The sequence below is a fragment of the Diabrotica undecimpunctata genome, chromosome 6 (assembly GCF_040954645.1).
Source record: "Diabrotica undecimpunctata isolate CICGRU chromosome 6, icDiaUnde3, whole genome shotgun sequence".
Taxonomy (NCBI): Eukaryota; Metazoa; Arthropoda; class Insecta; order Coleoptera; family Chrysomelidae; genus Diabrotica; species Diabrotica undecimpunctata.
In genome coordinates, this window is record NC_092808.1 from 45,864,516 (window position 1) to 45,890,939 (window position 26,424).

General features: G+C 32.0%; 2 protein-coding genes across 2 annotated transcripts in view; one reads left to right on the forward strand and one right to left on the reverse strand.

Moving 5' to 3' along the window:
- Positions 1–55: 55 nt before the first annotated feature.
- The window catches only part of LOC140444329 (synaptogenesis protein syg-2-like), a 520,904-nt gene continuing 494,535 nt past the window's right edge, over positions 56–26,424 (forward strand). The window contains exon 1 of the mRNA XM_072536080.1: positions 56–8,233. The gene's annotated coding sequence lies outside the window, so the exon portion shown is untranslated. The remainder of the gene's footprint in view (positions 8,234–26,424) is intronic.
- On the reverse strand, positions 8,227–24,964 carry LOC140443404 (uncharacterized). The gene is made up of 2 exons (XM_072534646.1): positions 24,004–24,964; positions 8,227–9,080 (listed from the first exon to the last, which is right to left on the reverse strand). The coding sequence occupies exons 1-2, from the start codon at positions 24,775–24,777 to the stop codon at positions 8,646–8,648; spliced, it is 1,209 nt and encodes a 402-aa protein (XP_072390747.1). The 5' UTR covers positions 24,778–24,964; the 3' UTR covers positions 8,227–8,645.

A 26,424-nucleotide genomic window follows, 5' to 3' on the forward strand; every position in this document is an offset into this window, starting at 1 on the left:
TGAAATATTGTAAAAAAAAATATAAATTTTTTTATTGTTTATTTAAAAAAAAATTGGTTGATTCATATTTAAATCACTTCGCAATTGCAATACATACTACGAAAAATTAATTATTGTGGAATTCTGAAAAGCAGTTGTCCTTGTTAAAATATAATGCTGTCTAGCACTTTTTACACACAGCGTAAATGTAGGCATGGCGGTGGGGCAACCAAGTTAATTGTTGTGTTATTCCATTTGGGAAAATGGTTTTATTTGTCCACACTAATATCCAATGAAGACGGAGATGAGGTGTTAGGCTTTATTTTATTAATTTTAATTACTTTCTGTATATCCTTTCGCTGTTCCGGAAGTATATTGACACAACTGTAATATTTTGAAAAATGACTTTATTGTATTAGAGGAATCAAAACTGCATTTTCTATATATTGGTAAATGCTCATAATTGTACTTACAAAATCCTCTGTATTGCCGAAATTAGTAAGGATTTACAAATATTAGGATTTACAAATATAGATCTTATCAACTTGAAAAAAGAACTCAAGAACAAGAAGATTTAGTATTATTGTTAAAACTAAAAAATACTAGGTAATTCAATTTTGCAACATGTACCGCCATCTATCACTAAAATATTAAATTATATTAAAACATCAACAAAAAATACAAATTCTAGAAAAAGTGAATATAAAATAAACGAGCAGAAAATTGTCTTGGCTAACGAACCTGAAAAAAAAAACCTGAACAAAATATTGGTTCAAATACAAAACCGATAGGAGTTCCGAAAATTTTGTGGAATTGTTCTACAAGATACGCGGTTGTATTGGCAGTGTATAGATCGAGTAAATGTAACGATTTTAAGTCTTTTTTTTTACAAATTTCGAAAATTTATTAGGTTCCATTATAAGGCCAAATTTAAAAGTAATAGTTTTGGGAGATTTTAATATTAATTTTATTGCGATAACGGCAAATACTAGTGAGCTGACTTCTATAATATCATCATTTGGAATAAAACAAACAATCCATGACTATACTAGAATTACTGATACATCTGCTACTTGTATAGACAATATTATGACAAATGTTGAAGAAGATCAGTTTCGAGCAAATGTTCTTAAACCTTGTTTCTCTAATCATCGCGGCCAGTATATCAGTATAAGCTTAACATCAGTTCAGAAAAAGTCAAGTGTTTGTACTAAAGCTTTTATGCAGAAGGGTATCTTAAAAATGCGGAACTTTTTATCCGTGTTAGACTGGAACATTTTTAACGATAATCTTGATGTAAATTACCTAGCAAAATTTCTAATAGATAATTATAATCTTGCAGTATCGCAATATTTTCCACTTAAAAACTGGTTATCAAAGACAGAAGATGACCGGTAAACTGGACTGGACATAAAAGATATGAGAAATCATTTGCAAACATATAAAATACGTGCTGATTCTACTAAAAACCCAGTACATTACAGCGAACATAAAAAATATAAAAATCATTACAATGCTGAGTTGAAAAGAACGAAAAAGCTGGCATATGATCAATTGATATTAACTTCAAAGAGTAGATCCAAGACGTCTTGGAAGGTATTTAACTATGAGCGAAATAAAACAAGTGGTTTACATAATTCAACAACCAATATATCTTGTGACTCTTTCAATAACTTTTTTGTTGAAATTGCTGAGAATATTATAAAATCCCTTTAAAATACACCAGACGACACAATTTTGAACTATCAAAAATTTCCAGCTCCATTGAATTCATTTTTTCTATCTCCAACCAATCAACAAGAAGTATCCACAGTCATAAAAACATTAAAAAATTCAAATTGTTTAGTTACAAATGAGCTAAACGCATCTTTTATCAAAAGCACTAGCGAAATAATTACTAAACCTTTAACACATCTCATTAATAGCATTGTGAAGAAGTGTCTTATATCGTACTTCGAAACAAATAACTTTTTTACTAGTTCACAATATGGCTTTAGACAGGATCGTTCCACAACACATGCACTTTTAGATGTAATGAGTGCCATAGTTGATGGACTTCAGATGGCCGAAGTTTCTTAGTTTTGTTGTGTTAAATGTAGACGATGATGTTGATGGTTTATTAGATATTTGCTCTGCAATTGATCCTTGCTCCAGTCTAACAACATTAGCTTCTATTGTCTCTAAAAATTTTATGTATATTATGTTCTGCGACAGAATACATAACTTCATCGTCACTATTATCTAGCACATCTTTACTAATTTCATGAGTATTTTCACTCTCCTAAAATGTACTATGTTTTCAATGTAATCAAGTAATTTATTTTCATGAGACATTGTATGTATATTGTTTTCTACGACAGAAGAAATGAAGTCATCGTTACTATTATCTGGCACATCTTTATCAATTTCATGTTCTCATCTCCACTCTCATAAAATATGGGCATGCTTTCAATAAAATAAAATAATTCATCTTTATCAGACATTTTATATACATTGTTTTCTAACACAGAAGAAATAACGTCATCGTCACTATTATCTAGCACATCTTTATCAATTTTATGTTCATCTTTACTCTCATAAAATGTGATATGTTTTCAGTAGTAATATCCCTAGGACATTGATAACAGACGAGATAATTTCATGACAATCGAAAGCTCGTTCCTTGGTAACAGCACGAAGCCGAAGGCTGAGTGCTGTTACCAAGCAACGAGCTTGAGAAATTTGTCATGAAATTATGAGGCATTCATCAATGTCCCAGGGATATTCGGCGGATAATTTTTCGAAAAAAAAAATCATAACTTAACATAACGAAACATTTATTTATTAAAAGTACAGTTAGTGAAAGTACAATTATTAAAATTTAAGTTAACATTAGATTCGTTGCTGTTCTCTACTATAGAAGATCTATTACCACGCATAATATTTATAATCTTGTTGTGGTGTTCTTGATCGATTTTTTGACAACATTCTCATTGCCGAAACGTGATATTTTGAAATTTATTTGGATGAAGTTGTCAAACTCGATCGTGTTGTCAAAAGGATTGAAAATTGCACTAAATGCAATTATCAGTCTAATGTTGACCTGATTGGGTGAAATTGTTCCACATGACACAAAATGACGAAATTTGAATGGTTGTTAGAACAGTCGAAAAATTATCAATATAATCAAATACTTCATTTTCATCAGACATGGTATGTATATTGTTTTCTGCGACAGAAGAAACCACTTCATCGTCACTATTATCTAGCACATCTTCATTAATTTCATGTTCATTTTCACTCTCATAAAATATGATCGCCTCTAAATCCACGTATTCTGATCCTTTTTTTTATCTGTAAATGACATCTAAAAATAAAAAAAAGGTCACCATAATATAAAAAACATCAAATTTATTCAATAATATATATGTTTTCTTAAATTTAAATCATCGTCATTCTAGCCATTAATATCGTGGAACATGTGTTGTGGTTCATCATTGAGTTTTAACAGCATATAATTATATGTTTAAATATTACTTTCAATATTAATTTTATCTGACAAAATAATTAATAAGTACACTTAAATATGATTGAAAAAGAAAATTCACCTTACCTTGGTTTAAACTGAGGCAATTATTTGATCTCGTAACAGGAAAAAATGTTCAGAAGACTCACACTCAAAATGAACTGTCAATTTCGTCGATAAAACAGATTGAAAAGAACAATGTTTTTTTGTCAAATAAAACTGGTGCCGATTTTTAGAATAGTATTAGGAACGAAATTCTTAGATGTATTCGTAATTTTATTAGTGGGTAAGTTTTTCTTTTCGTGCTCCACTTATATTATCGAGGGTCTCAACGAAACCATCAGCGCTTACTTAGTAAATTAATTTTAATAAAAATAATTAGAAGACAAGCAACGCATGTTCCGATTAGATATAAATTTTTATTTAATGTCAGTTAAATAATTATAATTTTTTATATCTATTTTTTATGATGAAATTACCAATTGTTCAATAATTATTAATGTAACAAATTAATCATTTGTATCTCTTTTATACGATATCAGCCAAAACAAACAGTATAACATTTTAAAATTTTAAGAGCAAAAACATTGTTTTTGCAGGCTATAGTTTTTGCAATGGAGTATTATTTACAGTCACATGGATTTAAATGAACTAACGGAAAAAAATTAAAAGTAGTAGAAAAAAATATCAGTTATACCTTAGCGAAAGCTCAAAAAAAAATCAAAATACAATAATATAGTTACAAAAAATGCAATGATTTGCTTACGTAGGAATCATAAATATGACTGCCATCACTGCATATAAATGTTAAGAGTATTGCTCTAGAAAATAACTTAAGATTAATACAACTCAGTATGCAAGACACGCCAATAAGACGTAAACACATCCGGATATTTTAAGGATTAAAACAACAGGATCATTGAATAAATCTACAGATAATATACCTGTAAAACAAGATTTCAGTATAAGTTAACACTAAACAGATTGGCTCAAATCATAAAACGTGTCCTTACGAATTACACTAATGCTTTATAGGTTATACTGTGAAACTGCTTAAATCTAAAAATAATACAAACACAATAACACAAATCATATTTGAACAAATATCGATGCAAACCAGACCGGAACAATTCTGCAGTACCTTAAAAAGGTATATCGTGAAAAATATCTGAAAATGGGATAAGAAACTTTGTACATTCTGCTTTTCAATTTCTTCTTCTTAAAGTGCCCTCTCCTCAATGGAGGTTGGCTACTACAATTTTAAAATCTTCTCTATCTTCAGCTGTTCTTATTAGCTGTTCAAAATTTAGCCCTGTCCATTGTCGGATGTTTCTGAGCCACGATAGTCTTTTCCTTCCTAGGCCTCTCTTTCCCTCGATTTTTCCTTTCACTATAAGTTGGGCATATTGGTACTTATTATTTCTCAGTATGTGGCCTAGGTATGATGTTTTTCTAACTTTTACTGTGTTAAAAAGTTCTCTTTCCTTGCCTATTCTATGCAGCACTTCTTCGTTTGAGGTATGCGATGTCCATGAAATTTTGAGCATTCTCCGGTAGATCCACATTTCAAAGGCCTCCAATTTATTTACAGTTGATGTTTTTAGGGTCCACGTTTCAACTGCATATAGAAGAGTCGACCAGACGTAGCATTTTGATAAACGTAGTCGAATTTCGAGTTTTATTCGAGAATCACAAAGCAGAACTTAGCAGAGCAAAGCAGAAATTAGAACTGCAAAAATATGAAACGTAATTACAATCACTCAATAATGCCCATTCAGATATCGTCTTTCTCTCCAGAAGAGAAAAAACTGGTTTCAAACCACCAATTTGGCTTCAGAAATAAACAATCTACTATTAATCAAGTACATAGAATTACTAACATAATTAAAAAATCGTTAGAGGAAAAGAAAGTCTGCTCTACAATATTTTTAGACGTAGCTAAGGCATTCGATAAAGCTTGGCATGAAGGTTTACTGTATAAACTGAAATCATTTATGGCTAGACAATATTGAGAAATTCCACAGTCATACATATCTGATAGATACTTCAGAATCAAACAAGAAGACGTTTACACAGATTTAAAAGAAATTAAAGCAGGAGTCCCTCAAGGAAGTGTATTACGTCCGGTCCTCTACCTGTTATACACATGCGACATACTTGAACTAGAAAATGATGTTATAGCCACCTTTGCAGCTGATACTGCTATTCTAGCAGTAGGTGATACCAGTAAAGAAGCAGCAGAAAAGTTACAGTGGTCAATAGATAAAATCCATAAGTGGACAAAAAAATGGAAAATCAAACTAAACGAGTCTAAATCAATTCACGTTAATTTTACAAACAAAAAAATCCAAAACATTCCAATTAGAATAAATGATGCCCAAATACCGCACGCATCTACTGCAAAATACTTGGGTATCACACTTCAAGCAAAGCTTCACTGCAAAGCCCAGATCAAAAAGAAAAGGGAGGAACTAGGCATCCGTTACAAGAAAATGTATTGGTTGATGGAAAGAAATTCAGTTTTGTCCACACATAATAAACAACTGATATACAAGCAAATACTGAGACCAGTATGGATGTATGGTTGCCAACTCTGGGGCTGTGCTAATAAAAGTAATATCCAGATTATCCAGAGATTCCAGAATAAAGTACTAAGGAACATCGTTGATGCTCCTTGGTACATCAGAAACGTCGACCTCCACAAGGACCTTGAGATGGAATATGTAAATAAAATTATCAAGAAGATGGCAGGTAGTCACGAACAACGGCTCTATAAACACGTAAACATCGAGGCAATCCAGCTTCTCGATAATACTGGGTTAGAAAGAAGACTTAAACATACAAAACCATTTGAGTTAGTGTAATTAGTGTAAAAGCAGAGCATAGTAGGATAGTGCTGTGCCTAGTGTGTTGTGAATTTGCATGTTAGGTATTAGTGCATAACTATAAAATAAGAGGACGCCATAGGGTAAGCTCTTATAATAAATCCTTAATTAAATTAAAAATTGATAATTGGTCAGCGTTGACCAGATTCCAATGGTATAAACACGGTAGGTGTTTAATATAAGAAAAAAAAAAGATATCGTCTTTGTAAAATAGAAACAGTGAACAGAGCAACATGCAGATTATACCAACGACATATATTTAAAAAGTATTTTTTAAACGTAATCAGGTAACAAAGGTAACTTTGAAACGAATCATATGCTTTTTTATCAGTCTAAACCTTGAAAGAAGTTCAAGATGGAAAGACCTTCAAGGTCTATCCTTATCCTCATTCTGGCTTTGTAACGCTGCGTGGGTCCTAGCTTCCTCAAGAATTTCTCTCCAGTCGTCCCTATTCATCGGCTTCCTCGGCCAAGCACGTGTTTCGATATTTCTCATGTCTTCATCGATGTTAACAAGGTAGCTTGTTCTCTGTTTTCCTCCTCTTCTCTGACCATTGGGTCTATTAAGGAATTTTGTTGTATCAGCAATAAATGCCCTATCCACCTCAGATTTCCTATCTTAATATATTTTATAATGGTTTCTGGTATATTCTATAAAGTTCGAAGTTATGTCGTCTTCTCCACACTTTATTGTCAGTCAACATTCCATAGATTCGCGTTAGTACTTTTTCTTGAAGACATTCTAATATAACATATCATCCTAATATAACATATCATTCTAATATAACATAGCAAGTTTTAAAAGGCACAGTGGTAAAAATTTTAATTCCGTCTCGCCAGGTAGAAATCGTTTGATTTCTCTTTTTGTTTTTAGATGGCGTATATTTTGATAACTATTGTCTAGGACGGGAAAGATTTTTTTTTTTTGGTTCAGAGCAGTGGCTATACCGCTCTGAGAAGACTTAATGAGGTAGAAATACTTACTTTTTGTTAAAGTCTAGGTCCCTGAACGACGGTTTATCGTCGTTTTCTATAATAATTAGCCGTAGGATTTTTAGTTGCGTGCTTATTTTCATGAACTTTGTTTTGTTTTATGTACTTTGATACTTATTTTAAAAGGTTCAGACAGTTCCACTTGGATTCGTACTCTGCATTTAGCATTTTCAGAAGTTAATTTTGTTGAATTTACTAACTGATGTGCTACTCCTAGATCTTTCATTGCTTTGAACATTTCTTTTCTATTTAGGGTAGGCTGCTTTGTAGTCTATAAATATGTGACAAGCATTTACGATTTTATTTTAGTGTTTTTTTTTCTAAAATTTTTCTCTAGATTGTAATCTGATGAATTGTCGATTTACTGCCTCTGAAACCAAACTGGAATTGTTCTACTATTTTTGGGGAGGGATTTTTGTATCCATGTTTCTTTTATGAGCTGCTGTAGTGATATTTTCTATCTGTATCTTAAATTTTAAGAATCGTTGGTGGTTTCTCTTCCTCCTCATTGTTCTTCTGCGTATTTATTTCTTTCGTCTTTTAAGTTTTATTTTTTCCCTCAATATGTTTAAAACCTAATCAGGTAACAAACGTAGCTCTGAAACAAATCATGCTTTCTTAGAGTCTAAAAAGAAGTCTGATGTGGAAAGACCTTCAAAGTCTATACTTATATAAAATTGCAATAATATATTGTTTTTTGGACATACTTGACATTTTTGTTGCTATAATGAAATACAATGATATCTTACTGATTAAAATTTATCACTGAGTTAGCGATTAGTCATAAGTTATCTATCAAACTCACTTATTGAGACAATTCCGGCCATTGCAACATCATCTTTCTGGTCACTGCAGCAGCATGTGAGAAAAGGTCAGTAAGAAATAAAATATTTTTAGACTAGCAAGCCCGTAAAACCACGTATTACAAAATATCGGCCATGAAACGACTCCTTTATAAGATGTGAATTTGTTTAACTTTTCTTGTAAAACTTGTTACATTTTTCCTTTCGCGAAATTAGCAATTTTATAGTAAATAAATTTGTGGAGCGACAAATCACAGTCTAATGTTCTACAAAATTGCTTCAGTTATTTATAAAAATAAATGACAGATTAAAATCTTGTCATTTAAGCTCCAACTATTGCCTAAATTTGCCTACTTATTTTTACGTCCTTGTGATGAAATTTTAAGGACCTGTGAAATTTACAAAAATGTACACAACTTATATATTTGATTCTGTTTGTGTTAACTAATGCTATATGTTAATTATGTATTCTACACAGAATTAAGATGAAATAAAGAAATTATTTTCATTGAAATGTCTCACGAGGTTTAAAATAGCTTGAACATAATTTTGATTTGAGTAACACGCTTCCAGATCCATATATGCATCTACACCTGTAACTGCCAAGTTTGCCACATCACCTAGATCAAGATATTTACTACCCCAAATTATAATACTCATGATAAAACCAAACTGAATATTGTCCTTCCATTCCTTTTTAAGTGTCTCATAAGGATAAATGTTCTCTACTTCAAGATCATAATCTTTGAGGGATTTTGATAGACTATTATAATATATTTTTAAAAAATGCTCCCAATTATTTAAGGTCTCCTGGTCTGCTCCAGAATAAAATGCGTATGTCAGGTCGTATACTGGAGTTCCTAATGCAGCCATTTGAAAGTCAATTAACTTAATATCGTCTACTTCTTTTGATTCCTAAAAATAACGAAGAAAATAACATTAATAATGAAATCTTAAATGTACTCAAATGTTACAAAATTATTGACAATTCGAATATTCAATTTTATTCAATATTCTTAGAAATATTCAATATTCTTATAAATGGAGTATTTTTTTATTATACCTATTAGAAAGACAATTTTATTTAAAATTCTGAGAAACAGAGTATTTCTTATTACTAAGCGTCCTTCGGCTAAGTACTTTAATTGTCGATTTCTTTTAATTATTTTCTAGTACATCTCGCATTTACTACAAGTAAATTTTAAGATCAATGTTAGCTGTGTTACTAAGTTAGGAATTAAACTAGCGGACAAACTCGACATCGAGTTTTTTAAATGAAATTTTTATTTTGCGAGAAAAATATACAATATATACAATGACCGGAAGTAAAAATATTTTTATCAATAACTCAAAAACTATAAATGATAATTTCGTGAACTTACATTTTTGAACTCTACGTTGAATTCTCTATTGATTTGACTAATAAAAACGAAACCGGAAGTCGACCTCAAAACCGGAATGTAATTTTTAGTTCATCAAATGACATGTATATCATTTAGCAGTTAATTTTGCATGCTGATCACGAATCCGGTGTCAGATTTGCTCTATCTTGACGTTTTATGCGCGTTTCGGGTCACTTCCGGTGTCGGATCGCAACCGGAAGTACATATTTAGATTCTCGAAAGACGAGACCTTTCGATCCATATATACATTGTGGGGTCTAAAACTTAAAGTAAATTTTAACTTCCGGTCATCTCAAAACCGGAAGTGTATTTTTGTACCAAAAGTATATCTTGACAATCTCATACGTAATACTAATAATATTCCGAAAAAATATTTTAATTATCTAATATGGTTTTTGAGTAAAGTGGTGGACAAGAAAAGGGCTTAGCGTTTTAGTATATAAGATTTTCTTCGTAATAATAAACTGTTTGTACTATAATCCAGTGTTTCTGTATTAACCTGTTTTTGGTTTATTATCGTAAAATATAGAGCCTTCGAAGAAAGACCTAATCAAAGGAGTCTGCCACCTTTAGCCACCTTCATAGACTAATATTTCCTTAGACTAACTTGTTGTTTACCATTTTATTATAAAAATTTGAATAAAATCTGCTTATACACAGTGTTTATGTTAGGCTATTGATTATTTTGTTAAAAAGGTAAGTCTAAAAGGAACTACAACGTTAAAAGTATTTTATTCTTTCATATAATAATATGGGGTTCATACCCCAAAATGTGAAAAAACTGCAGAGTGCTACCATTTAAAGAAGTGCTTTTTTGAGAAAGGGGTGAGTTTGTCCCTCAGCACTAGAGTGCATTTGGTTGAATTCTATGCAGTTTTTGTACAAACACATCTACAGAAAAGATCAAAATTAAATTTTATATCGAAATATCACCTTTTAAGGTAAAAAAAAAGCAGAAACGCACGAGATTTTTCTTTTTTGCCCTATAACTTTTTTTCACGGTGGTAAAGCGATAGCTATTACTGCACACAAAAAAAAAACTTTTATCCTTTCTCTTTAAAATGGTGTTTGGTAAATGTAGTTAGGATTAACAGTATCCCAGATACGATTTTTTGGCACACTTTTTGGCCATTTTCCCTATTTTTTAGCAAACATTGTTCTGTAACTTTTTTCTGCGTAGTTTTAGTTGTATGCAGTGGTACATTTAATTAAAAGAAAAACTATTTACCTCAAAGAACATCAATAGAAACAGACATACTAACATACATAGAAAAAAAAAAGGCTAAAGTGGTATGGACATACCACTTTACATAGCATCGACATACCCGTAAGAAGAACTAGTGAGAGCAGATGGATAAAGAGAATAACCGAATGAAGCCCCATAGGAAGGAGGAAAAGAGGACGACCCCGAAAATCCTGGAGGAACGAGGGACGAACGACGCCATGAGTAAGAGAGGCCTAAACGATGGAGAATGGAACAACAGAAAGAGATGGAAACGGTTGAGCGAGGGAAGGCAGTGAATACTGTAGAATCCCTGAATATGTATATGTACTATTTACCTTTAAAATATACTCAGTGACATTAGAAGTGTTACACCCAGAAGGAATAATTTCTTGAACTTAATTTTTTGGCAACATGGTAGATTTACATCAAGAATGATACGATAACGTTGTCAAGAATTTTTATTAACAAGTAATCAAAAAAAAAATTAATAATGTGTTTGAGGACCCCGCAGCTGAATACACTCCTGTATACATCTAGGCATTGACAAAATGAGATGATCAATGTCTGCTTGTGGCACCTCGTTCCGAACAACTTGAACTTCATGTATTAACTGTGCCAGAGTCTGTGGAGGAAGGTGCAAAGTGGACAGTCTCCTTCCCATCATATCCCATGCATGTTCGATAGGATTTAAATCCGGAGCACGGGGCGGCTACGACAAAACATTAACGCCAGCTTCTTGGAGAAAGTCCATAGTTTGACAAGCAATATGGGGACGCGCTTTGTCTTGCTGAAAAAGAACGTCTTGACGGCCGTCGGGATAAGGCAATAAAGTGGTTTGTAAGATGTCATCATCATAACGCGCAGCTGTCATATTGCCTCGAATAAACACAAGTGATGATCGGCTACCATAGGCAATAGCCCCCCAAACCATTACTCCAACTGTCCTGTGTACATGCCTCTCAATAGCAAACCCGGTATCTCGTCGTTCTCCACGGCGGCGTCTTACCATGCTAACCATCATGCATTCCTAAACAGAATCGTGATTCATCGCTGAATGCTATATTACGCCATTCTGACACCCAATGATGCTGTTCTCTGCACCAATTCAAACGTTGATGACAGTGGTCCACAGTCAAAGGAAGCACTAGTCATGGGCGGAATGAAACCAGTCCAAAGGCTCGAATGTGACGGTATAATGTACTCATACTAACAGGTCTACCTACTACTCCAAACCATTAGTCAGCACTTTGACGCGTAGTAGCAAAACGGTATCGCAGAGCCAGTAATCTAAAGCGCCTATCTTGACGCTCTGTGGTACGCCTCGGTTGACCAGTTGGTCTTCTTCGTGTTCCTCTACCTTCGTTTTCCACACACAGCAGATACGCATAACCGTCATTGCCGTACAATTAACACGACGGTCAACTTTGCGATATGACAAACCCATATCTGTATACGCAATAATTCTACCCCTGTCAAAATCGCTAACATGGTGGTAATTTTGGTGTCTTCGAACTCGAGGCATTTTCTTACACTGAATACAATTAGACTGAGGAATAATAACTAAAAATTTCTATACGAACCGGTTTTTACAAATCAGTCTCTTCACAAAAAAATTTAAAGATAAAACTTTATTTTTACAAAAAGTAGAAAAGATAAAACATTGGTATTGTTATCATAGCATGTTTTAAATATAGTCATTATGTTGCCAAAAAATTAAGTTCAAGAAATTATTCCTTCTGGGTGTAACACTTCTAATGTCACTGAGTATAGTATAGCAGAAGGTTGTAAGACTAATTTTAAGATAGATATGGTTCTTTAAAGTTTTCTACTTTAAAAGATTTTTGCTACGTTTGACGGCTATTTTTTTAATTTATCATTATAATTGTTTTTCTTGTACATTTAAGTCTGAACGTTATTAAATAAAAAAGAAAACTTATTTTCTGTACTTTAAAAAATGACCTATTGAAAATCTTTTAAGACTAACGGTAACGAAGATTGTAGCATTTGTAAATTCCTTAATAACAATAACAATAATAAAACACCGAAGAGTAATTTCAGTGTATCCCTTTCCTTTCGAAAAAGTTAAAATACCGAAAAATAATCTTAGCGTCGCTGAGTTAAAATAAACCATTTTAGAGTTTGTTTATTATTTCACAGATGGGTATTTCCTCGGTATTCTTTGATCGTTAAGCCGCTCGATATTGAGTTTTAAATAAATATTCCCGTTTAGTGTTTTGTTAATACCGCTTTTTGTTCGCTTAAATTAAGCGAAGGATTTTTAAGAACTTACTCACTCTCGCTGAGGCGTTGTCAGCGTTGACAGCTGCTTCTAGTGTTTATCCAAATTTTTCGAGTTTGTCGAATTTGTATTGTTTCTTCGTCCTTCGTTTTTTTATGGGAAAATGTGTAGCAGTGTAAAGTGCAGTTTTTCTTTAGGTACCGTCTCCTCTAAGGAGGTAGGTAATAATCACAGCTATTTTCACTTTTCACAGCTCTGAACAAGTCGACGGAACTGCAATTATACCACTTTCTCAGATTGTTGAGCCAGGAGAACCCGTAAAGTGTAGAAGTAGTTCAATTAATTGTTACAGTTAGAGTGAAATTTTAAAGATAGCCACATGTTGCCATTGTGTTCAGTTGTACCTGTGCCAGTCTTTTAAGGAGACGAGTTTTCCAAAGTTTGTGTTCCAGTGCTAGCTTCCACCCTCATTTTCTTATCCTTGGTCGTTGTCCCCGTCTATAGATACAGTTTTTTGTGTGACAGTGAAGGTCCAGTTTCCAACCACAGAAATATGTTAAGTAAAGACGTTTAGTGAAATCAAGGTAACTTTTTTTTTGTTTAAATTTCAAAGTAAAAATCGACATTTTTTAATATTATTAATTGCTTTCAATAAAAGTTAAGAATTTGTAATAATTAAAATTATATTTCTTAGGGCGTGGTTAGCTGTTAGTTTAATTGTTCTGTTTTAAATTTAATGTTGACACATGACGCTCGTTTTATTATTTTTGATATTTATTTCTTTGGTTTTTTAAAGAAGGTTAACCTCTCTATGAATAGTTTTATTTTAAAGATATTTCTTTATTTGTAGTAGTTTTTTTTTTTGTAAGTTTTGTAGCACTTCTCACTTGTAAACAGAGTTTGTAAACGGATGGGACAAAGTAAGTGTTTCTTTGTTATTTTAGTATTTATCTCTGTAACTATCTATATAGTAATTTGTGCCATTTTTTTTGTAACTGTTTGTGGTGAGACAGTAATAAATGCTTGATTTATTTCTCTACAACATTTTTTTTATTTATTTAAAAAAAGTTTATAACTCCTTTTTTGAGTTTCATTTAAAAAGATCTATTTTGCATTTCTAATAATTATTTCAGTTACAACTAGTTGTTGTAATCGTTATAATTTGTCACCTTGAAGCGGCGTCCTTGTTTTAAATGGCTAGATGTCTTTCTTGTTGTTTTGTTTGTCCATTTCTTCCAGGAAATTCATGTAAGCACCCCTTTGTTTCATTTTTGTAGTTACCCCGATCTACTCCCCTTGCCATTCAACTTATCCACGACCCAGCTACTCCAAATAAACTCTGAGTGCCGTTCGCATAAGTTTTGTTTATTTTGCTTACCCTATTTCCACCCCAGTAACTTCTGTCCCAATTTTCAACCCCTTGTAGCAATACCCTATGTTGTAGGCAAAATATTTCGTTAAAAGATAAGGTTCGACAAATTAAGATGCTTGCAACGATTTGTATATATCTACCTAAATGTACAAGGAAAGAATACTCCAGTCGCAGTGGTCATAGCAAAAATGGCTGTGAATCTCTAAAAGACATACGAACAAGCTGAATTTTGCTGCGAATGTTAATTTTGAGATTCCAAAAAAAATGCAAAAAAGGGTTTCCCCCTTAATCCACCTTTCGTAACATCGAGAAACGAAAAACATCGATTTAGCAAGATGTTAGCCGTAAAAAAATATTTTAAACAGAAATGTAGCTGAGACAATGTTAAACAAATATGTTTATTAGCACTTTTTCAGTAGAATGGACTGATCTCTCTGAAACAACGCTTGAAGAGAGCGGCGATTTTAAATGTGTTACGCGTACGAAATCAATTTTTTAAATAAAATTTGTTTCAACTCGACAGTAAAAGTTCGATAGCTTTTGATCAGAGATTGACAAAAATAAAAATGAGTTGTAAAGATCAAAAGTGCAGCTTCCGTACGAATCTTTTACATTTTGCCGTAAAAAGGAAAAATCGTTAATGGTAGAAAACTTTGTAGAACCGTATTCTGCTTTAACTTAGCCCTAGGACCTTTTACTACAAACTGTGTTAATGATTTTTCTTCTAATCCAACACACCGTTGTATATACCTAAAACTGCAAAGAAAAGGGTTATAGAACAGTGTATGTAAAAAAATATAAATAATGGCCCAGAAATTGTGTGAAGTTCGAACTTTAAATAATTGTATCTCGGGTACTATGAATCGTAAAGTCTTCTGCCAAATGATATTTTAAAGAGAAAAGATAGAATTTTTGTTTTACTTTAAAGTAATGTCTATACCCTATACCTCTGTGGAAAAAAGTTATGGGGCAAAAAAGAAAAATTAGGTGTGTTCCTGTTTTTTTTTGGTTTGTTTTTTTGTTTTTTGAATGTATTTTTGACAAAAAAAATATTTTTGACTTTAAAAGGTGACATTGCGATAGAAAATTTATTTTAGACAACTTTTTATAGATATACATATACGAAAACAGTATCGAATTCACCCAAATGCATCCTAGTGCATAGGAACAAATTTATTTTAAATGGTAGCACTCTTCGGTTTTTTTATATTTGGGAGTCCGTTGAACATATGAAACAATAAAACTCATTTAACATTGTAGTTTCTTTTTACAGTACATAATCAATAGCCTATTGAGGATTTTTTAAAACTCTAAAATGCCAACCATCGAGATTTAACACTTTAGCTGCGGAAGTCGTCACATGGCGTCTTTTTATTTTTCAGTCTGTGTGGACAATGCCATTTGGCGTTATCTACGTATTACGTATACTATAAAAAAAATCATTACGCACAGGAGAACGTTCGGTAATAAAGTTTGGCAGCGAAAGTGTTAAGTGTTTTTAATTACTATTTTTTTCGATTAATCTTTACTAAAATTGAAATTCATCTATTTATTATTCGTTTCTTAATTGGAACTAAACAATGAGCATGTTTAAAAATATATTTAAAACTAAAAATAATGATTACTATAAAGAAGATCTTGGATTAGCCATGTGCTCTTCAGTATCTCCATTATTAGGAAATGTTTTCATGAAGTAATTAATGAGAGAGAAACTCTTTTTTTCATATCACTTATTATCGTCAGATCAATACCAGTATACACACAGCTCTTCAACCAATGAAGAAATTGTAGTTGAATTGAATGTATATGAAGGAAAACCAAGACCCAGACAAGAATGAAACATTCATAGTTTTACAACCTTTCATTACCACAGCCAAAATAACGATATCGAACATTCATATCTACTAGATATAAATCCAGGGTTGCATAGGATAAGGCTCAATACACTAAAACATTATCAACTCGAGACCTACGACTTCATGGAAGAATCACCATAATATATAAAGGCCATAACAGACTAGATAAAAAGGCTGGACTAAAAGGACAATTTTAATCTAGGGATGAGCCACAATAGACCTCTTAAATGTTACATGCGTAAATGATACACTATGATTTCACTGTATTATGCTAATGAATTGTGAAGACGAGGAAGTATATAGAGATTCTGAATTCTAAACATCTCATGGGTGAATTAAGTTTTCAAGTTTTAGCCATTGGAGTTTTAACCATGACCACCGTGAAGAAGGAAAAAACGTGTATATATATATATATATATATATATATATATATATATATATATATATATATATACTGTGTGTCAGCCAAATAGAATAAATTATCTAATAAATAAATAAGGGAGTATTACAAAAAAACTGTTGAACACGTCAATTAGTATTTATAGTTGCGCATTCTTTTCCATAAAAACTTTTTATACGGGGTGTATCAGATAATAGTGGCCAATACCAACTTGCATATTTTAAATAGAACACCCTGTATATTAATTCATTTTTAAATTTCTCTGATAATTTTAGATATTTTTTGAATAGAATGTCCTATACCTGTCTTTGATGGTTTTGGAAATATTAAGTAAAATGCAAAAATTCACATTTAGAAAAGAAAATTATCTATTTGCCGAAAGTCGCTACAACATATTCAAAAACTTTTAAATAATACAAATCTAAACAATAACGTCAATGTAGAAGATGTTTAAAATGCTCCACGAACATCTTAGCAACCCCCTAACCGTGAATAGAAATTTCTTCTAACGTTACTCAACATCTCAGATGTGATCGATCTACTCGCAAGCGTTATTCGTCTTCGTAAGTCAGCTAAGTCAGTGGGTTTAGTTTTGTATGCAATACTTTTCACATATCCCCATTAAAAAAAGTCTAACAGTGTCAAATCGGGGGATCGTGGTGGCCAATCCTTCGATCCTTGCCTCCCCCTATCCACCGATTTGGAAATATTTGGTTGAGGTACTGCCGGACATGGATTTGATAGTGGAGTGATACTCCATCTTGTTGAAATCATATTATATTCGCTGGAGTTTGTGGATTTCCTGGATAAGGATACAAGTTGGCCAACCTTGGCACTAAATTATTTTGGAGCAATGCTAAATAATTGTCGCCATTCAAATTGCTATCTATGAAAAAGAGACCTATGATCTGATCTTTAATAATTCCTGCCCATACGCCAATACCTTCTCAAGGTATTGAGTATTGCCTTCTCTCATTCAGTGAGGGTTTTCCATAAACCATTAGCGGCAATGTTGCCGATTAACATGACCATGAAGAATGAAGGTGCAATCATCAGAAAACAAAACATGTTCTTATTGGAACACATTGCTGTCTAACATTGCCATCATTTGTTCACAAAAATACGTTCTCGTGTCAAAATCATCTTGTGTGAGCTCCTGAGTGTGTATAATTTTATAGGGATGCAATTTGTTTTCTTGTAATATTCGAATAACCGATGAATAGCTAATATCGAGTACTGGGGCTGCTTTTCGAACAGATATTGTGGGTGTTTCTTAAACTTAAGTATAACAGCCAATTTGGTATCCTGACTTAATTGCATTGGCAGCTTCTTTTTTTACCGTCCTAATATGGCCCAGCTCATGGAATTGCTTCTCTATTTTACTAAATATCCCTTGAGATATGTGCGGCAAAACAGGAAATGCTTCGTAAAATAAACGAGTTACTTAAATTGCGTCCATGTTTTATCTGCATAGCGTTATCTGTATAATTGTAATTTTGTGCATTTCTGTTAAATGATCCATTTTTCTGGCTTGCGGTAAATGAAAATCAAACGACTTTAGCATTGACAACTATTTCTGTCATGGAACAATAAAACATTGGCGTTTTAAACCAAAACAAACAATTTTTGGAATGCTTAATTAGTTTTTGCTTACTTTATCATTACCAAGACCTAAATGGTCAAGAAGTAATAAAACAAATAAATAATTTTCTTTTCTAAATGTGAATTTTTGCATTTTACTTAATATTTCCGAAACAGTCAAAGATATGTATAGGACAGTGTATTCAAAAAATGTCTAAAATGATCTGAGGAATCTAAAAATTAATTAATATACAGGGTATTCTATTTAAAATAAGCAAGTTGGTATTGGCCACCGTTATCTGATACGCCCCGTATAAAAAGTTTTTAGGGAAAAAAATGCGCAACTATAAATACTAATCGATGTGTTTGACCGTTTTTTTAATACTCCCTCATTTATTTATTTATTCCATTTGGCAGTGTATATATATATATATATATATATATATATATATATATATATATATATATATATATATATATAAGAAAAAGGCAGATAATGCGAGATAATAGTAAAATAAAGGTAAAAGATATCGACATATATTTTATTATATATTTTTTTCTTTGTTGCGAGCTATGCCGATAGCTTTATTGTATATATATATATATATATATATATATATATATATATATATATATATAAATATACATATATATATATATATATATATATATATATATATATATATATATATATATATATATATAATATGTATTGGATATATAATGGGTGAAAAAATATCGCATCTTGCGGCTTATACTCTAAGTTAAAATATTAGGCAGAAAGAATATATTTAAGGTTGATCTTCACCCTCGATTAATTTGTTTCTGATCCTAGAGATGGCTCTACTGCGGCATACTACTATGGTAATTTTTTTAACTTAATCGTAGATTTCTACATGATGACTCTGTAATATTTCCAAACCCAAACATAAATTGCAGTTTTCTATCATTATATCAATTGGCTGAGTTGCCAAGTTGTGTAAAGTTGTGTAAACAGTAATTTTATCAAATACCTACGCTATAACTTATAATACTAGTAGACCAAGTAAGCAAAGATATCTTTAACACCATCTTTATGTATAATACTTTACTGCTCTGCTGTGTCACTCGGAATATAATAATTATCTAAACAGTTTTATCGACAAAGAAATTATTGCGGCTATATCTGTGAATATCATATTACCATTAAATTGGTACATCATATTATATTACATTTTTGTTGATATATAGTTAAAAATTAAATGATCTGGTATTATGTAATATTTATACTATCTCAGTCTTTATGGATTAATACACTTTACTATGTCTTCGTCTTCATCAAATTAGTTCATTTGTTTATTGTTTGTTTGTTCTTCATCAAATTAGGTCATTATTTTTAATGGGACTGAGTGTACTTTTATTTTAATTTTGTTTAGGCTTCTTAATACCATAGTGAAAAGTAATCACATTTTTATCTCAAAAAAGAAAATATTACGATCACATCACAGCTACAGAGGGAAATTAATTACATTTACTTTTAAGTAAAGTGCATACTCAATTTTTAATTGTAATTAATTTGTTCCCAGCTCTGATATCTAATAAAAAGTCTATATTGTACCAAAGTATCGTTATATTATACGCGTTGACAGTACACGCAAAAATTTTAACAACGCATACATTTGCCTTTAGGTACTGAACGTAAGAGAGTATGCAAAATATTCTTCATGAATACCCTAGATATTTCCGAGAAAACCATCAGATCTGTTGTGAAAAAGAACAATAACTGTACTGTCAAAGGCATTCAGGATGAAAATTTTAGAGGAAGACACAATAATCATCACCAGATTAATCCATCTCTACGACGACGTCAGGGATCATATTAACTCCATTCCGAGAATCGAGAGCCATTATTGTAGATCTCGTTCTAAACGCGAATATATAGAAGGCGGTCTTACCATTGCTGCTTTACACCGAAATTATGTTACTATTTATAAATGTGTTTCTGAGGATAAACAATATATTCCACACCAAATGCATGATCACATTTTTGTGATAGACTTTAATATCTCCTGTCAGCCCAAGAAAGACCAGTGTGAAGAATGTACATTCTCTAATAATGCTGACGATAAACCAAGTTTACAAGCGAAACAAAAACCAGATGAAAGAGAAAATTCTTTCAAAGTCAGAAAAAGAAAAAGACAAACAAAAAGTTACTGAGATATTTATAGTTGCAGTATATGACTTGCAGGCTGTAATGCCTTGTCCACAGGACGAGGTCTCTAGTGTTTATTATATTTGAAAGTAAATGTACTTAATTTTACAATTACCAGTTTGTGGCTCTTTTGTATTGAAGTAGCGATATATAGCGAGTATATTTTAATATACAATACATACAACACAATACAAAATATACAAAATAGGGGGGTTTTGGGGGTTACACCCCCCTTCCCCAGAGCATATAAAGTAAAAAATATATAAAGAATAGTAGGAAAATGTAACTTGTCTTTCACATACAATACAAAAAATTCAAAACGCTAATTGAATAATTAAATTACCACGTTAAATATGTAGAACATAATAATTATTGTATAAATACACAATAATTAATAATATTTTTTGTTATATTTAGATACAGATACTTAATATTAGGCTTATGACAAAAGTAGACAGGTCGTAGACATTGTGGACTATCACGGGTTGCGTTTCTCTGCATGTGCTAGCAGTAGAAAAGACACATCTCTATGAGAAAAGAGAGCATTTGACAACAGCTATAAAAAAAAAGAAGAAAGGGAAAGATCAATGGAAAGATGGCAAGAAGAGGAGAACAACAAGGCAGATGTTGCCCAGTGGACCAAGATGCTGATCCCGAGCCTAAGGAGACTGGTTAGATTGTCTGTTTTAGGGCGTATCTTCACAGGTTCAGAAAGACAGATACAGATAAACTCCTATACTGCGAATATTCCGACATTGTTACTCACACAATGCTGAAGTATAATAGATCTACAGTGGAGAAAAACAGAATGTATAACGAAATAGGTATAAACCCTGCGACCGTAAGAGAGATAATCGTGAAGATGACGGGAAGTACGGAGGGATGGAATAGTGTTCACAATTACATCCGAGCAGTCATTAAAAAGAAAGAAGAAGAATGGAAACACCAACCGGGCCAACGACTGGATTACTATTTTAATGGGAATAAGCCGGAAATGAAGGTTAAAATAAGTTTATTGACGTTTGAATCTTTGATCTTTGATCTTGCACTGATAACTTGTTTATACTCCAACAATTAATGGAAAAAAGAATAGTAGTTGGTACCAAAGTACATCTAGCCTTCATCGACCTAGAAAAGGCATATGATACAGTTCCAAGACTTAAATTGTGGCAAGCTTTACAACTACTCGACATTAGTCCATACCTTTTAGGAATAATTACAGAAGTATACAGCGATAACACTACTTACCTAAAAATCGGAAATAGACTCTCAGAGTCAATAAAAGTAACTAAAGGACTAAAACAAGGGTGCTGTATGTCACTCATTGCTAAGAACGGCTTGGGACAAACCGAAATTAAACACCGAATTTATCAAGGACGTAAAATTGTAGTATGTCTGAACTCCTTATGGTGGGATCTCAAGATTTCCAAAAGGAACAAAAAAAGAATAGGGCAAACCATGGTTGAATCAGTTCTTTGTTATGGCTCTGAAGTATGGACAATTAATGCAGACCTCAAGAGAAGATTGTTAGCAGTTGAAATGGATTATTTGAGAAGAAGTGCTAGAACATCAAGGCAGGAAAGGAAGACCAACGAATATATAAGATAAAAGATAAATGCTACAGAAACGGTCATTGACAGAATAGAAAGAAGAGGTTAAAAATGGTTTGGACACCTATTGAGAATGCCTGACGAACTTTGGCCCCAAAAACTTCACAAATTGAAGCCCCCTGGAAGAAGAAAAAGAGATAGAACTTGACGCTCATGGAATGAAGGAATTAGAAGAGCGATGGAATCAAAAGGTCTGGAGGAGGAGCATGCCTTAAACCGGCAGGATTGGCGGAGAAGAACGGGAATACGGCGATAGCTGTCTCCAAAATGGAGTATTATAAGTTGGATTAATGTCAAACATTAATAAACTTATTTTAACCTTCAATTGTGGCTTATTCCCATTAAAATAGTAATTACTTTAAAATGCCACAAGAAAATTGCTTCAGAACAATAGATAAGATTTAGATAACAGAAGGGAGTGTCCCAAAAAGTGAGTGTCATCAGTCTTACAGTGACCTCCCCACCTCTTTCGGAGTACGGTACGTGTCTCCACACTCCTTTCGGAGTACGGTACGTGCGACAGTCAAATGCACACAAGTAAGAGAGGGTGGTTTTAGTTGGTAGGCAGGATAATGAATACCTGAATCTTTGGCACTGCTATCTTTAGTACTTTAAATTAAACTAAAACCCAAATTTTAGGGACTCACAATGGAGGTAGCATAAAAAAATTTCAAAACCCAACCCTCAGAAAAATTGTGAGTACGCCACTGGTTATGCAAGGAGCACTATTGTTTATAAATACTAAAATAATTAACTAAAAACGCCTAAATAGTTTTGTAAAACTAAATAGGTTTTTTATAGATATATTACTTACGAGTGTAAATTTTATAATATCGTACTTTCAAAATAAAAGTTGCAGTATCTACTATTGTGTAACTCTGTAAGTTTCAGCATGACCGGTTCAAAATTCAAATCGATAACATTTATATTAAATTTTGTTATAATCTGCCAAAGTGTTGTACAAAGTAATTGATATGACAACCCTGTTAGTATGACGTTTAGTTTGAAGCGTTTCGAAGCCGAACGTAATGCTATCTATCGATGATAAATACTACCATTGTTTCAGATGGAGCCATCTCCCTACATTACAATTTGAAGGCGGTAGTTCAAGACATAATTCTTGTTTAACGCGATTTTTCATATGTTTAGGAAAAAATATTTAAGGTTTTATTGCAAATATTTTCCACTTTTACAGTTTTATATATGTTGTTATTAAAAAAATTTTCGGTTTCTTACCGGTAACTTTATTATAAGCCGAAACATATTATTTTTTCCTATTGGGACAAAACTGTAAATTCAAAAATTTTCAAAAAATTCATAAGTATTTCTTATAATTATATCTTGATGCTGTAAAAAAATTAACAAAATCCTATGTTTGGTTTTCCCGCTTTATACTTGGAAAAAAGTAGTTTTTTTGAGTTTTTTCAAAAACGAAAACATGAAGTTTGCTTAAAAGTTGCCAAAATACTTCTAGTTATCACATATACCTTCTAAAATTTTTTCAAATTTTTTGAATTTACAGTTTGTCTTTTGGGGGGTGCAGATCAACCTTAAATATATTTAATCCAATATACGGAATATATTTAATCCAATATATTAGGTACGGAAACTAAGGTGTAGTTGCAACTTTTTTTATTAGTATTCATTCATTCAGGATTGTACAGGGAGGAGACTTTTTACGCTCAGGGTTCATCAGAGCGACTTCATTATAACACACAAGACATAAACTACGGTTAGATAGGTGGGCAACAAATAGGTACACATACAAAGGAAATATCGATTCAAACGATCAAATTTTTCATTCACATCTTTATAGCTGAAACTTAATTAATAGCTTTAGAAAGCCGCTTCTAAAGTTAATATAACATCGATGATTAGACTAGATTATATCAAAAATGTTAAATTACTTGACTTAGTTAAGGAAAAAAGTAGGGAAATAAGTAAATATGGTTTTAACTTACATTATATTTTAACATCATGTTGTTGCTCCAGCAGTCTCCATGCACGACAACGGAATTTGGTCCTTTATAATGTAGACTACGTCGGAAAATTTCTACACCATTTTTAACATAGGGTTGAATTTTACTAATAATATCGTTTTCATTATTCCGCCGTAAAATTTCCTCTATCATAGTAAAATCGTCTACAATTTCTGTTTTAATTATTTCTAGACCTAAAAATCCTTCCCAGTTTTTGGACAAAGGTTTTACTAATGTGTGAAATTTTTCCTTTTCGTAATATTTAAATGCGAAAGAAAGGGCATGGTATCGACCATATAACTCAAACATTTTTGAGTATAATTCTTTTGAAACAGGCACTGTTTTTGGATGTACTGCATAGTTCTTGTATTTTAAATTCTCTAAAATAATTTTCTCTTTACCTTTTACCCTATATTCCCCATAACAATAAGCTAATATATTCAATGGTAACACTTTGGTAAACTTTTCTTGAAATGCCCTCAGCGTTGGCCATAATTCTGTGTAAAAATAAATTTCGTTCATATATGAAGACGACAAAAAGTCTATAGTGGTTTCGACTTCACTTGGCAATACTATTTTAACAACCAAGGGATCTTCTTTACCAGATATTTTGTGTTTTAGAGACACGAAAAGTATTTCTCCAACAAATCCCTCACCATTATCATTGGTACCATGCACTGTAACTTCAAAATTATCTATTTTTTCTCCTAGGGACTTTTGAATTAAATCACTAATATCTTCCGGGAGGTTGCTCATTGTTTAAATAAACTGTACCTATCAGTCGTAAACACGCAACACAACTGTACAATAAATGACCTTCACTCTGTGAGATTCGCAATCCCAAAATATGTCGGCAAATTGGTAGACTTATTTTATAATTTATTATAATGATATAACGCAGATTACGAAACTTAAATGTGAACGTAAAAATAAATGTGAACGGCCGCAGTTCAGGGTCTTTTTATTTAAGGTGACAGGTTATATTTATGTAGATAGTGCTATACTTTTGCTTGACAATATAGTTTGAAAGATAAGATAAAAGATATTATGAAAATTTATACAAAATTGTAACATTATTAAATTTAATCTTTTTGAATGAAACTTAATAAATATTTAAAAGGAAATTAATCTTTCAGAATTGATATGATAATCTATCTTAAGATGCAGGTGCATCTTTAACTAGAATATAACTTTTAAATCTTATTTTGACGTTTTCCAAATAAATATAAATATACTCTCATAGTCATAGTTTTAAAAACGTTTTCATTCAGAAGATCTTACGCTGCTGCGTTTTTCTGTAGATCTCAGAGAAATGAAAGAAAAATATCAATTATTTATTTCACTATCACTTCACTTTGGGTCTCTGCTTGGAGAAACATTATGGAAACAAATATTTGATAGACCTGATGAAGATGTACATAAGCAATGGAAAATGTTTATGCTAAAGTACTAATTATTACTTTTAATTATTGCTTTCAATAATAAAGGTGATATCTCATCGAATGAACGTAATGTATTATGACAGTATTGAACTGTATAGCAATGTATAACCTTTAATATTTTGATGTAGTTAGAAACGTCACCAATTGATATAATGCGAACTGGAGCTACATGGGTGGTGGAGAGCGAGTTGTGGGTTCGAAACTAACTTTTGAAATTGGTATCTGGTTCAACACAACAAATTACCACAGATAAGGAGAAAAAGATAGAAAAAGTGCGCCACTTAACTTTCTTTAAATAAAGGGAGAAAGTTAAGGAACCTTAGATCTTTAACAACTAACTTTGTTCTGAAAACCAAAAATGTAAAATATATTAATGTTGCTTAAATTTTGCCAACAGATTCTATAACTAAATAACAAATATTTTCAGTGGAAATGGTCCACACACTTACTTGTCGCTTATATAGTCTGACCTTTCTTTCTCTTTGTAATAGAACTATCAAATTGTTTGTAAATTTAATACTCAATCAGGGGACTTCTTGTTAGTAGAAAAAATAAATAAATTAGTTTAAAACACAAACAATTTATTTCACCAAATGGTTGAATTCAACTAAAAATAAAATAGATAAAAGAATTTATAGATTTTGTAGGTAGTAAAGTACAATATCGATGGAGAAAACCAGCGGGGCTCTGCGACTGCGGGCAGGTGCCTTTGCTAGCTACTCGTGGGAATAGTATGAAAAAAAAATTATTCCAAAAAACCGGTGGCAACCCGTAAAGTATAATAAGAAGATTCAATAGGGAAAGAGGCCGCAGAAACTCTCGTCCTGACAGCCTCGATGTTTCTAAGACTCCAGGGGCTAAAACTTACATAACTAGCCGAACTTAGACTCCAAATTATATATAAAAAGGAGAGTTTTGAATATCTATCCCTAATCGTAAGCACAGAGGTGCAGGAGAAATT

What these genes read in the sequence shown, in the direction of transcription:
- LOC140443404 (XM_072534646.1), bottom strand. Translation starts at nt 24,777, where the DNA reads ATGAGCAACCTCCCGGAAGATATTAGTGATTTAATTCAAAAGTCCCTA. An exon ending in ACATGATGTTAAAATATAAT is followed by an intron (nt 9,081 to 24,003) that starts GTAAGTTAAAAC and finishes CGTTATTTTTAG; the next exon opens with GAATCAAAAGAAGTAGACGA.